Genomic DNA, 13,989 nt, shown 5'->3' on the forward strand with positions numbered 1-13,989 from the left:
GCAAATGTCACAGATGTATCATCGAGTACAGGTACTTTAGAATTGGCTGTAAGACCTGATGGATATTTAGAATTTTTCACCCCCATACATCTCTCTGAACTCATTTCAATAGTTTCTACATCCAAACCATCAACATGTCTTTTAGATCCTATCCCAACTAGACTGTTCAAGGAGGCTTTACCTTTAATTAATTCCTCAATGTTAGATCTGATTAATCTCTCTCTAGTAACAGGTTATGTACCACAGGCTTTTAAGGTTGCTGTAATCAAACCTTTACTTAAAAAGCCCACTCTAGATCCAGATGTTTTAGCCAACTATAGACCAATTTCCAACCTCCCATTTCTCTCCAAAATTCTGGAAAGAACAGTTGCAAATCAATTATGTGAACATTTACAAAGGAATAGCTTGTTTGAAGAGTTTCAGTCAGGCTTCAGAGTGCATCATAGCACAGAAACAGCTCTGGTGAAAGTTACTAATGACCTTCTCATAGTGTCAGATAATGGACTGGTCTCTATACTTATTTTATTGGACCTTAGTGCAGCATTCGATACAATCGACCACAAACTTTTATTACAGTGACTAGAACATTCTATTGGCATTAAAGGGACAGCACTGGACTGGTTTAAATCCTACTTATCAGACAGGTTCCAGTTTGTGCATGTCAACAATGACTCTTCTGAGCATACTAGGGTTAATCATGGAGTTCCTCAGGGTTCTGTCTTAGGACCAATACTGTTCACATTATACATGCTTCCCTTAGGCAACATTATTAGGAAGCACTGTTTTAATTTCCATTGTTATGCTGACGACACTCAATTGTATTTATCTATGAAGCCAAATGAAACTAATCAGCTAGCTAGACTGCAAGATTGTCTTAAGGACATAAAGACCTAGATGACCTATAATTTCTTACTACTAAATTCAGACAAGACTGAAGTCATTGTATTTGGCCCCAAACATCTTAGAGAATTGCTTTCAAAGCATATAGTTACTCTGGATGGCATTACATTGGCCTCCAGTACTACTGTGAGGAACCTCGGTGTTATCTTTGACCAGGACATGTCCTTTAACTCACACATAAAACAAATCTGTAGGACTTCCTTTTTCCACCTGAGAAATATTGTGAAAATCAGGAACATCCTGTCTCAGAGTGATGCAGAAAAACTAGTCCATGCATTTGTTACTTCTAGGCTTGACTACTGTAATTCCTTATTATCAGGTTGTCCCAATAGCTCTCTGAAATATCTACAGCTGATCCAAAATGCTGCAGCCAGAGTACTGACGGGAGTTAGCAAGAGAGATCATATTTCTCCTATATTGGTTTCTCTTCATTGGCTTCCTGTTAAATCTAGAATAGAATTCAAAATCCTTCTTCTGACATATAAAGCTCTTAACAACCAATCTCCATCATATCTTAAAGACCTAATAGTACCATATTATCCTAGCAGAACTCTTCGCTCTCAGACTGCAGGCTTACTTGTTGTTCCTAGAATCTCTAAAAGTAGAATGGGAGGCAGAGCCTTCAGTTATCAGGCGCCTCTCCTGTGGAACCAGGTCCCAGTTTGGGTTCGAGAGGCGGACACCCTCTCTATTTTTAAGACCAGGCTTAAAACCTTCCTTTTTGACAAAGCTTATAGTTAGGGCTGACTGGGGGACCCTGACGGGGTGTGCTGGTGTTTTCATTTGCACAACTGACTTCCCCTCTTGACGTCCCTTTAGTTTGCCCCTAGTTATGCTGCTATAGGCCTAGACTGCTGGGGAACCTCTCTTGATGCACTGAGCCCTTCTCTAACTACCTATGTATTTACTATATATACCATTATTGCATTACATTCACTCTGTTTCTTTCTGTGTCCTTTCTCCGAGTGTCCCTGGTCCCAGAGCTGGATGCTGGATGCTTCAGATGTGTGGCTGTGTTTTATGGTCCTTGTGTCCCACCCCCCCACCTCTCTATCTCTACCCCTCTACCTCCATCCCTCTATCTCTACCTTTCTACCTCTTCTGTCCCTCTCAACCCGCCCGGCCAGCAGGCAGATGGGTCCCCCCACATTAGAGCCGGGTTCTGCTCGAGGTTTTTTTCCCTGTTAAAAGGGTGTTTTCCTTGCCACTGTCGCCTTTTGGCTTGCTCTGGGGGTCAGGCATATGGGTTCTGTAAAGCGTCTCGAGACAATTTGACTGTAATTGGCGCTATATAAATAAAATTGAATTGAATTGAATTGATTATATTTTGTTGAGGAAATTGTTACCTGTCAGATCAGTCTGTATTTTTTGGCTCCACACAGATATTTTGACATCCAGACTTCTTGCACTATCAGGTATCATTCAAGACAAATACTGAATAACTGAAATCCAGCCACACACTCAATGCAGTTTATGAGCATATTATGAATGAAAAACAAGTTCTTACTTAACATAAAGTTCTGTTGTGCGTGTGCTCTAACATTAAAAGACAAAACTACTGTGAACATGTACACAGTCAACTAACTTTTTCTCATTACTAAATGTATCAATTTCAAGTTAATTCAGCCTTAAATAGAGCTGTAAAACCTTCTGCAGTGAAAATTAAGTACTTTTTTTTTTTTTTTTGCTTGACTAGGTGTTTATTGAACATGATCATGAGTTATGAAAGACTGATTCTGAAGGCAGGGTACCTGAAATGTGATATGCAATTTTTAAACAGATTGTTGACAACCTGTTAAACATCACTAATTGTTTTTATAGATTTTATTTTACAAGACTTCAATTTCTTGAAATTTGTTAATTGCTGAATGTGTTCAATGCAGTAGTTAATAATTTAAGTGATATATAGGAATCTTTTGTTACAGTTCAGGAAAAATGGAAACCAAACTCAGGGTACCTGAACTAGAACATGCACAATGGGAACCTGTTCAGCATGAGGAAATGATTGTATGTTACTAAAATTGAATGGGTTCGATAGGTCAGTTTTTGAACTATGTTTGATACATAGTTGGCTTTAATAAAAGCTAAATGTTGAAAAGTCATCTCTTGTCTGAGCCATTTCTATGCTATGCTATTTCCTGGGGCTTTCATTTTGAAAGCCCCAGGAAATAGCTCTCTAAACAGCATAATACTGTAATATTTTTTACAATAATAAACTGTTGTAGAATACAGTAGGACTACTGTAAAATAACAGTGCGCTGCTGGCAACTTTTGCTGCCAGCTCTTTACTGTGAATTTACAGGGAAACTTCTTAGAGTGTGGTGTTGCAGCAGTATGAGCATCCAAAGTGTCCTGTGGAATCACAGCGCTACTTTTCAGTATGACAGAGAAATCCTTGAGCTGGCTCAAAACTCTACAAAGACAGGCATTTGCACTGTTAAAGGCAAAGCAAGGCAAGGTAATCATATAGCACAGTTCATACACATTGGCTAATCAAAGTGCTTCACAAAGAAGTTCTCCAAATTCTTTTTTTGTTTATGGAATGCACTGCACTTCTTACTACCTTTGCCTGTTTTTCTTCATTTCTTTCAGCTCACCAGGAAGCAAAAAATCCCTTAAACGTGGAGATTAGAGGTTTCCAACTGTCGCTTAACCAGTTACAGACATTCACTTTGGATACAAACTGTATGTTGTTGCCAATATTAATGTCTTTACTAGTGTTGAGCAGTCATTTTAAAGTTCGACTAAAAATATCACAGTTTTAGGTTTAACCTTGAGGTGCTGTTTTACCACACATGTTCAGACGCTGTGGAGAGCAAAACATTTTATTACTAACACTGGAATAGTTCAATTTGTATATTATTATACAGAAACTAACTGCTTTACAAAAACAAAATGATACAATATCACATGTATGTACAGTGTAGTAAATATACCATCTCAAATTGTACACAAAGTATTTACATTTATCACACATACTGCAGTAAAAACAAAACTCAGACTAATACTCTACAGACATTAAATTTTGCATAACATCAAATAAAACATGCCACATTTTGAGGTTTTTCATCTTTACAAACCCATGACTGTTTTTAAATTAGTGCAAGTCAACCACTTGTTAAAGAGGTTATGAATACATAAACCTTAATATTTTCATTCACACACAAGTCAAACTAAAACCTGGAAATGATGGCAATCTGCTAACATGGTGCTCATATAAAGCTTGCCTTCAGATTTTTCCTGGTTGTGTTTTGTTAAAGGTACACTAGCTGATTCTGTGATTAGGGTCTGTGAACATGTTTTAGGATGAAATCAGGGAGTGTAGCTTTAAGAACAGTTAGGCGTTGAGGAGTGCTGAGCAGAGCCATGGACTGACTAAAACAATGACATGTTGTGGTGGAAACTCAACACGTAACTCTTATTAAACGTGTACTTTTCAAGGTTCAGTGGCCCTGACTTCACATCTTAAAATCCTTCCAACTGGAATGTCACAGCCATGTTGTACCATGGTAGAAAATGAGACTTAAACAACTTAAACTTGATGAAACTCTATGCTTGACTTTGATCTTGGGCTTACTCTATTTACATGAGGAGGGCTAATGCTTCATTAACTAACATGCATCTGCCAGTCTGTCCAGCTCTAGTGTTAAAATATAAAAGGTAGTTTTGAAAACCTCATGTGCAATAGGTTTTTGACACATTTATATTTATCTGTCCAATAACATCAGTAGCTTCAAGCTCTCTGTACACTTCAAATCAAGTACTTGTGGGACTAATAAATAGTCTCAGAGTCTGAAACCACATTTGTGAGTTGATTCAGACGACCTTTGACTGAACCTATCTTTCCAAAATGACAATGACATGCACTTAGTTACCTATCTGTCTGTTAAAGTAGACAGGGTCCAACCCTCTCTCCTATGTCATGTGTACAATGTGAGTGTGCATGTCTTTCTTTAAATGCTGTGAATTAGATTACAGTGGATGAAAACTAATGCTGCAACTTGAACACCTCACAACATCCTGACAAAAGTCTACCCTGAAAGATTTTTTCCTCTTCTCTCGCCTTGTGCGACGACTAACAACCAACCAGTCAGTATCACTCACACTGCTTGGGACGTCATTTTTTACCATTCTTGTTTCCGCTACTCGTTCCCTGACACTGTTTTCCCGATGACATCATGCAGGTTCACAAAAGACAGAGAGCTATGATTGGTCATAAACCCACACATAGTTTGTCACGTCTTTTTAGTTAGGACAAGAACGTTTGACTGAGCTGACGTAGTGAATTTTATCAGACAGAAACATTTTGTAGCATGAAGCTGGTATAAGGAACCACAGGTGTACACTGTTACCTCTATTTGTATGATTAATTTTCCCGTACTGATGGGCATTCCCTATTGGAACAAGTGGAAACATGCTTGCCTTCAGATGTGCTCAGACAATATATGCTGGGAACTTGTGTGAAGCATACCAACCCATCTGACAATCATTTGAATTGTTGTCATTACAAACAATGTTGAGACTTTTCAGCAGAAAATGATGTCTGTTTGGTCCTGACACTTTATATGAGCAAATCTGTTAGTGAGTCACTGACAGAGGACAACAGAACAAGTCAAGTTTCTGATGGATGTTTTCCATGTATTAAACTGGACAGTGAACTCCATAATCATCTGTATATTATACTCATTTTTCCCTTTCTGTCGTTTTTTGGGCTGAATTGTCAAAATATATCCATAAGACTGTCTGCTGTAAATGTCCCTTTCCGTAGCATTAATCTAATGATCATGTAGTGACTGAAAGAACTACAGACAGAAGAAAATAGCACATTTTGTCAGATGACTAAATACAAGAAAAAAATATCTGTACTGAACAAATGGATCCATATGATGACATGAACACTTCAAATAAATGTCCGACACTGAGCAACAGATGTGTGGAAATGCTGCTCAGACAAAAGTAAAGTCAGAGTTTTACAATACTCAACTCTTTTCATGCATAGATGTTAAGGCAGGATTGAAGCATTTTAACAGAGCAACTTGGGCTGAGCTGAACTGTGGCTGTAAGTGGACCACCATCTCGTGTCACACTTGTTCATACTGACAGTCCCATCTATGGCAAGGTGTCTACACAGCTGCTGACGCAACTAGTCAGCAGGTCCAGACCAGAGTGTCTGAAAGGAATCATATATTCACTACAAATGCTGTGACCGCTTCCAAAGCAACACAGTGTTTGCGATCAGTCAGTGTCTCTACACTCCACACAGCCATCAGTTCAAACGTTCAAATCAGCCTGCAGGCAGATGAAACATGCTTGAGTGTATTAATCCAACACACACTGAGTCTACTGTCAAAGGGGCATTACTGTGGTGCAGTGATATTTGATTCTGAGCAAGATTAAACTGTTAACAGTGATTTTAAAAAAAACACTGAAAATTTTAAAAAAACATGTTAGAGTGTAAAAATGAACCTGTAAGTGTTCCCTGCTGGTCAAATGAATGGAGACACTATTTAAGACAATAAATGTAATATTTTACTAATGACAAAAGCATACTGATGTATCTGTGATGACCTAGCATCAAATGGTGTGTTGGTCATGCAGATGTACATGTTGGGTTGCAGTGCTGTTTTTTGTCATCATGTACCATTTTACCACATGGAGATAAAAGATGATGTTCACCGAGCTTCCTGAAGCAACTCTCAACTCCCTCAAAGCTTAACACAGTGAAGTAAATAGAAACCAATGGCTGGTTGGACAGTAGGAAACAAAACTGATGATCTCAAACACTACGGCACATGTTAGAAAACAGCCAGCAGTGATGCAGAGTTGAAGTGGAGAAAAATTTCTAGATGTGTGCTGAATATGTGTAGGAAAGCAAGCAAGAGGACATGCTGCTCACAGATGTGCTCTGACAGAACACAGCTGTTGGTTCAAAGTTACGCAGCTACAGTACTACATCTCCAAAAGGAAAAATCCACAGCTGAGAGCACCCACATGCTCTTAAATTGTGAAATATCCTCAGGCTATGTGAGCTTGATTTGTGGCGTGGCCAACATCCTGTGTTCTGTGTGATGGTGTAGACTGGGAGAGTAAGGGACTGTAAAACGAAAGCTTTACTGTATCTGCAGATTTGTAAAATATTTCCTATTATTTTACTACATTGTTGACATGCTGCAAAACCCTCGAAACTGTGGTGCTGGAGTCAGAGAATACACCCAAACGCACTCAGTACTGACAGCTGTCCTCAAATATTTGGTCAGTTTCTTAGCAACTGCTTCGATAAAATATTTTCTGATCAGAGTTGAAAAATAGTTTTTTGCTGAACGTGCTCAGACAAAATTCAACACTAAAGTGTTTGAGAAGTTTAATTTGTCCTAAGTGTGAAAGTTTACTACAACCATAGTTGATAGATTCCATAGTGTGATCTATAGTAAACTGCCCACAGCTTTGACTGCAAAGGCTTTAATTACTTTGTGTTGTGAAATATTTTTTGTAGTAAATGTTTTCCTGTTTGACAAGGAGAATGTGGAAAACAGCATGCTTTGGTATTTATATGAACCATAAACTGTATTAAGATGAATGACATGCCAGCTCCCCAGAAGTGAAGCCAAAATATCTTAGAATCGGTGAGTCATTTGCAAGCACAATGCATGCAGTAGTGACCAGGGGTGGAGTCTCAGTATTGAGGGCTGGACAGGAGGCAGAACCTCAAGATCACATCTAAGCTATGAGCACAACCAATCTATGGAAAAAAATTGTTGATATGTAGCTAGCCAGCTAGCAGTTACAAGTCATTGTAATCTAGAAAACTGTAAGTTTTCAGGGAGCGTCCACAGCAGTCCCACACAGTCAAGGTGGTAACTGCTGTGTTACATTAAGTTTTTCGGGGTGTGTGCAAGCATTTGGCCAGACAGGAGGCAGGAAAACGAGGGCAGCATCCATTTCCGAGATATTCTGGCTTCACTTTTGTACAGTTGGAAGGAAGGACTGACATGTGACATCGGCCATCTTGATATACACTCCATGACATTACACAGAATGGTATAGTCACCTCTTCTGTGAAATTTCCAATAATAAGTAGCCCTAACAGTCAGCGTCAAAGCTTCTTTTAGGGTGGAGTTTCCCTTTAAAGAGACCGCAGAACAAACCTCTGGTGATTTTGGGTCCAACTCAGATTGATGAGGTTAAACCAATGGAGGTTGGCATCATATTGCACTGAGCTGACATAGTGATGTGTTCTCCCTGTGTACATACAAATAAAATTGGTGGTGGACAAAGAAGTTGGAGCACTGAGGATTATTGCCTATTCCACAATTTTCCTTGTCACTGTAAAAAAAAAAAAAAAAAAAAAAAAAAAAAAAGCTTTGCAGCTAGAACTATAGTTCAGAATAAAAATAACAAAAAGGCTAAATAAAAGCAAAAAATAACTCAATCAAAAAGCTTGCAGCTATTTACACAGTTGCATTTTCCCTAGTGTTTTGCAATCTTTGAGTTCAAAGCGCTTGAAAAGAAGATGATTTTTGGAAAGTGTTTGAACAGAGGATGCTTTGTGTAGCGATATCTAGTTATACAGGATAAATATTTTCAGGCAAAGGGGTATATGGGTGATTGTATATTTGACGATCATAGGAGGCCGGTCGTGACACAGCTCAGGTGAACTTGTGGTGATATGGACGGCTTGCCTCCATAATTAGTACCTGTTACTTGTCCCCAGCAAGGACTGATTTTTACTTTACAAACTGTACAAATCGAAAACCCCTGACAAAGGCACACCATGGAGAAAACATCAACATCTAAATTTGCACTAAGGACTAGTTATACGTAATCTGTCTATGTAAAATATGTACAGGACTAGGAGAGGGGAGGTGAGATGTCCAAGCAGGTCCAGAGTGAAGGTCCTGTCTCACAGATCCACCCCCCTGCCCCCACTGCTGTCATTTGGTCCATCTCACTGACACAGGAGTGTTTAGTTATGGGGAAGGCTAGAGGACGTGCTGTAGATCAAACTTCAGCCTAACGCTGGAATTCCCTGTCCGGACCGCCCCTGTGTGTACATCCAAACTCAGTTTTCTTATCAGCCTTTTTTGCAGTGTCACATGTGACCTTGCTCACTGCAGGAGACTCAGACTGTTGCTGAATGCCTTTTTTTTTTGTGAAGAGCTTTCACATTGACTCCAGTTGAGAAAAGAAATGGTTTTCCAGAAGGTTCTCCAAGACAGCGCGCTTTTGAAAAAGAGCAGCCCAATTGAAAGTAATATTCCTTCTAGACGAAAACACAAAATCGTTTGTTCTGCCAATGCAACAACCATTAGAATGAAGGGGAAATAAAGAGTAAATGTGAAGTTCAGCATGAGGACTAGCAGGGTGGCAGACCTGGGAAGGGGCAGACAGGAGGAGGTGGATGAGGGTATGTGGGGGGTGCTATTCTCTGGCTAATCAGACAATCTTCTTAATGCTGGGTCTCTTGAAGCTGCCAGCACTGCGCTGCTTCTGGACCTGACTGGCTGAACCGTGGCGAGTGCGTCCTCCACTGGACAGAGCAGAGCTGGGGGACAGCTGGACATTCTCCTTATCCACACCTGGAGGAGGGACAACACATTGCCTTAAAACCATCCAGTTTAGCATGTATTTTCTCAATCAACAGCAAGGACATTATACACTATCTGTTTAAGCACTGAAGAACAGAAGCAAAATTTAAACTAAAATTTCTTGTGACTTTCCGCTAATTCTATGATTTCCCAATGGGTCAACTTCATCCTTCACCCTAATACAAAGTGACATTGGAAGTAACTTCCACAATGGGGAATTCTGATCTCCTCTTTTCTGGTGCAGAGTACAATGTGGAAATTTACTGTAGCCACATGATGCTCTGCTAATCACATGTACCTTGCATGTCCATTGGTTGTAGCAGTTTTTCCATGCAGGTCGTAGATATGAACACTAAGCTAGAGCTTCACAGCACAAAGTAAGAAAACGCACATTCTCAAGTGGCAAGCATGACCAATTGGTGGCATTCACCCTTTTTCTCTTATGCAGAATTTGGTCCAGCCCAGTACAACTCATCGCTGATCAATATGGACTTTTCATACAGACAGCAGACGTGCATGTTGTTCCATTCACTCTACATTACAGGACAGGCATCAGCCTGCTGTCAGACGGTTGCATTTCCCTCACACTGATCAAAGAAAAAAAACTAAGGATGTTCCTGAAAGGCTGTGGCTTTGCACAATTTGCACAGCAGCTGGATACAGTTTAGACTGTCGGACTGCATCAAGGATGGTTTCTGAGGTGTACACGGCACAGGATTGTTTGAGAAATGAAACCTTCCCTTCCCTTTTTTTTTAGGCTGTCATTGTAAAGCATGTACAAATCAAAGCACCTCCAAAGTCTGTCAGCGACTACTTCAATTACAGCTCTTTTATGATGAATTATAAAGGTGCTGATGATTGAGAATCTCCTTATACAGACTCTCCTTAGAACAAACATTTCTTTAAAGCATCATTTGTTTTCCTGTCACATGTGCAGTAAGCACACTGGCAGCGCAGACAGTCCCTTGTGAACTTGGCTAGATGACAAAATTCACATCACGAGTGCCCCTAATTTGTACACGGCATACATCAACAGTTCCCAAACACAGTGGGAAGTTCCAAATTCTGTAGAAATCCTGTGCTGTGTCCATTGTTCCTGAGATGGGAAGGCAACAAGCTCCAGCTGAAGGCAACTCCATAGTACTTTGCACATTTTAGAATTTATCATTTTTATGGTGCTACAATCCAAATCTGTAAATAACAGCTATATCCTGTAAAAACTGCCAAGTCACAGCCTTTCAGAAACATCCACTGGAGATCTGTGTGTCTTTGGTATCTGATATTAGGGGTAATGTAAATGCCTACATGGCAGACTGAGACAAACCCTGTAATCTAGTACAAATATCAACTGTCCGTGTTTAAAATCAACAACAGTCAGCACATGGGGATGAAGAAACCATGAATTGGTCTTAACTTTATTTAGCCTAACCCATTCCCTCTTTATCTCTGTCACAGGGCAGCTGCTTTGATGACCCTGCAATGATAGATAAACCAATAAAACTTGCTTCCTTTAAAATAACTTCTAATTCTGTTGATTTCTCCTGGTCAGTGAAAGGCTTTTAATTTTAGTCATGCTAGCATTCCTTGAGAATGCTCTGCGGTTAAACCTGATTTCTTTAAGTCCTTCTTACAAACTCTCAAACATTTGACCTTTATCAATGTATCTGACATGGAATTTATCAAACAACAGAGGGTGCTGTAACATAATCAAATGACCTACCAACCCCTGCATTTCTGAACTCTGAATGCAGTTTTGCAACCCAGGCATCATGACTCTTGAGAAGCGTTTTATCTATTATTAAAATATAATATCACAGTATTAAAGACAACAGTGGAAATTTCACAGTCTGGGAAACGTCTCTCTAGTCCTAGAGCGCAACTTGAATCCATGGATCTTGACAACATTTAGAAATCAAAAAGTTGAGTGGACCAGAGGACAGGGAGCATGAGAGGAGGAAGTACAAATATTCTGGAGAGTGGATTGTTTCTGTGTAGTCCATGCAGAGTCAATGATGGTGTGTGTGAGAGAGTGAGACCTGGTGAGTGCTGTGAAGTGGCCAGTGAGGTCATGGAGTTGGACAGGTTGAGGTTGGCAGTGATGCTCAGCTGGCTCTGGCTTGTTGGGGGGTATGGGGAGGTGGGTGTTCTCAGCTGCTCCTCCCCTCGCTCCTCATCAGCTGCTGGCAGGTAGCTGTCAATCAACGCCTCCAGAAACTTGACAATCAGCTCAGCATAGTCTGGTATCTGGGTTTGCTGCAGGGTTCACAGGTGTGTGGGAAGGCGACAGTGAAGGTGAGAAATGTTACACTAACGGTGTTAAGTCTGACACCAGTGCTGACTGGATTAACACTGGTAATGACATGATTAGGGCTGGCCCGAATACCAGTTTCTGGACTCTGGATATTGGGCCTCAATTAATGACGAATATCCGAATATTCAGTTTGCTTCATAATGTCCGACGGCGGGGGGGTGGGGGACGAGGCGAATATTATGATCGGTTCATATCCTAACGTCTGACAGGGGGACACGTCGGGCAAATTGACGAGATGAATACCGAATATGCGACATCGTCCGATGGGGGTGGGGTGGGGACGAATCTGAATATTCGAATCTCAAAATAAATATTTGGATACCACCGTCATGACCGAATATTCGGATATTCGGGTCCAGCCCTAGATCTGATATGTCATCAGTCAGTGTAACCTACTGATTAATGTGTAACCACTGTGATCAAACACCACAAAAACCTTGCTGCAGATTTTCTACATGAATTATATGAAAACATAACTTCATTCAATGTGTATCATTCAAATTATTCTTTTTACATGATTGGAAATGTATTAGGATTGTGGTCACAAAACTAGCCTAAAACTACTTGGCCTATCAGGAAGGCCAGGGGGAATACACAACTACAAGGATCATAAATGAAAGAGGAGAAATCTACATTTTGCCTACCTGATGAAACATTCACACTGATGACTTTGTAAAAAGAACTTAATTCAATTTATTACTTTGTTGAAAGAACAGCTTTAAATTTGCAGTAAGCCAAAATCTTGTTCAGTTTATAGTAGTTCAGAGAGCAGAGAAATGCTTTGAATGCTTTTCTCTGCAATCTAAAGTATAGTCTGAAAGAGACAGCAGCTGGCTTGTTTCAGACAATGGATGAACTGAAAGACTGCACAAAGTGTCAGCATAAAATAAATAAGATTATTTTTTCAACTCTGAGTTGTGGAAATTTACTCCAGTGAAGCTGAAGAATAAAATATAGAGTTGGACATGAGATGAACTGGTCCCTCTTTTACACCATGTCTCAAAAGTTTTTTCTCCCCACTGGACAACATATTTGATTTGATTTGACCTGGTCAATCAGGTACTGTCTGGTTGTTTGTCTGGTCAAACTGTCAGGTCCCAGTGTATAAATTTCTTGTTTGACCAAAATGCATTACACTCACAACCAAACTTTGGGTGCATTGTTACCATGGCCAAGAGAAGGGTGGAAAAGCTACTCTTTCAGAGTCTGAGATTCGTGCACAGGCCATTGCCCTTTGAAATGCAGGAAAAACTTGTCAGCAGGTAGCTCAAGCCCTTGGCAGAAGTATCTGCTGGGTGCAGACGTGGTGGCAAAGATACAACAAAGGAGGATCCTTCAAAGTCTTTACTCGCTCAGTACGTCCATCTGGCTGAACTATAAGAACTAAGGATCTGATGAGAAAGGCTGAGGGTAAAAGACAGCAGTCATGCTGGTGACTCAGAGGCTGAAAAACCTTGCAGAAGATGTTTCTAAGAGCACTGTGCATTGATATTTAACAGAAACACTGACTGAAAGCTTGTAAGAGGCAGCTCACCAAACTGCAAAAGGAGAAGAGACTGGCCTTCGCAAAGAAGTCCATAACGCTGACTCCAAAAGACTGGGAGAACTGGATTTTTTTCTGATGAATGCCCTCTCTGCTTATTTCCAACACCCAACAGCCAAAACAACTGTATCTATACAGATGATCGTGAAAAAATACCATCTGCTGAGCAATGAAATTCAGTGCCCATAGTATGGTTTGGGGGGGCCATGTCCACTTCAGGTCTCTCAGAGCTGCACATTGTGCCTCAAGGCACCACTGTTAATGTGCAACATTATAACAACAACATTCTAGAAAAGGTAAAACTTCCAGTTTTGGCCAGGAGGAAAATATCGGGGCCTGTGACTGAATAGAAAATGTTTAACAGATGTTCAGAATTTGTATTTGATGAGAGATTTGGTATAAGATGGTGCTCCTGCTCACACTGCCGTATGACTCAGCAATGGTGTTCTGAGCATCTATCTGGCTTTCTGCGTTAGGAGGAATGGTTACCAAACTCTCCTGACCTCAACCCAATGGAGACCTGTTGGGGAATCCTGAACAGTCGCATCTTTACCAGTCCACCACTGACCACCATGAAACAGCTCAACTCTAGGGCTGTATGGGAGTCGGGGAAGATGGAACCATCCACACTCAAGAACCTCGTTCATCCA

The 13,989-nt window shown here is 40.4% G+C and overlaps 1 protein-coding gene across 3 annotated transcripts in view; it reads right to left on the reverse strand.

Moving 5' to 3' along the window:
* Positions 1–3,709: 3,709 nt before the first annotated feature.
* The window catches only part of nf1a (neurofibromin 1a), a 148,157-nt gene continuing 137,877 nt past the window's right edge, over positions 3,710–13,989 (reverse strand). For all 3 annotated transcript variants that reach the window (XM_055011837.1, XM_055011838.1, XM_055011836.1), the window contains 2 exons: positions 11,522–11,738; positions 3,710–9,476 (listed from right to left, as the gene is read on the reverse strand). In XM_055011837.1, coding sequence (XP_054867812.1) covers positions 9,334–9,476; positions 11,522–11,738 — 360 coding nt within the window. In that variant the 3' untranslated portion in view covers positions 3,710–9,333. The remainder of the gene's footprint in view (positions 9,477–11,521; positions 11,739–13,989) is intronic.

This window comes from Amphiprion ocellaris, chromosome 7 (genome assembly GCF_022539595.1).
Source record: "Amphiprion ocellaris isolate individual 3 ecotype Okinawa chromosome 7, ASM2253959v1, whole genome shotgun sequence".
NCBI lineage: Eukaryota > Metazoa > Chordata > Actinopteri > Pomacentridae > Amphiprion > Amphiprion ocellaris.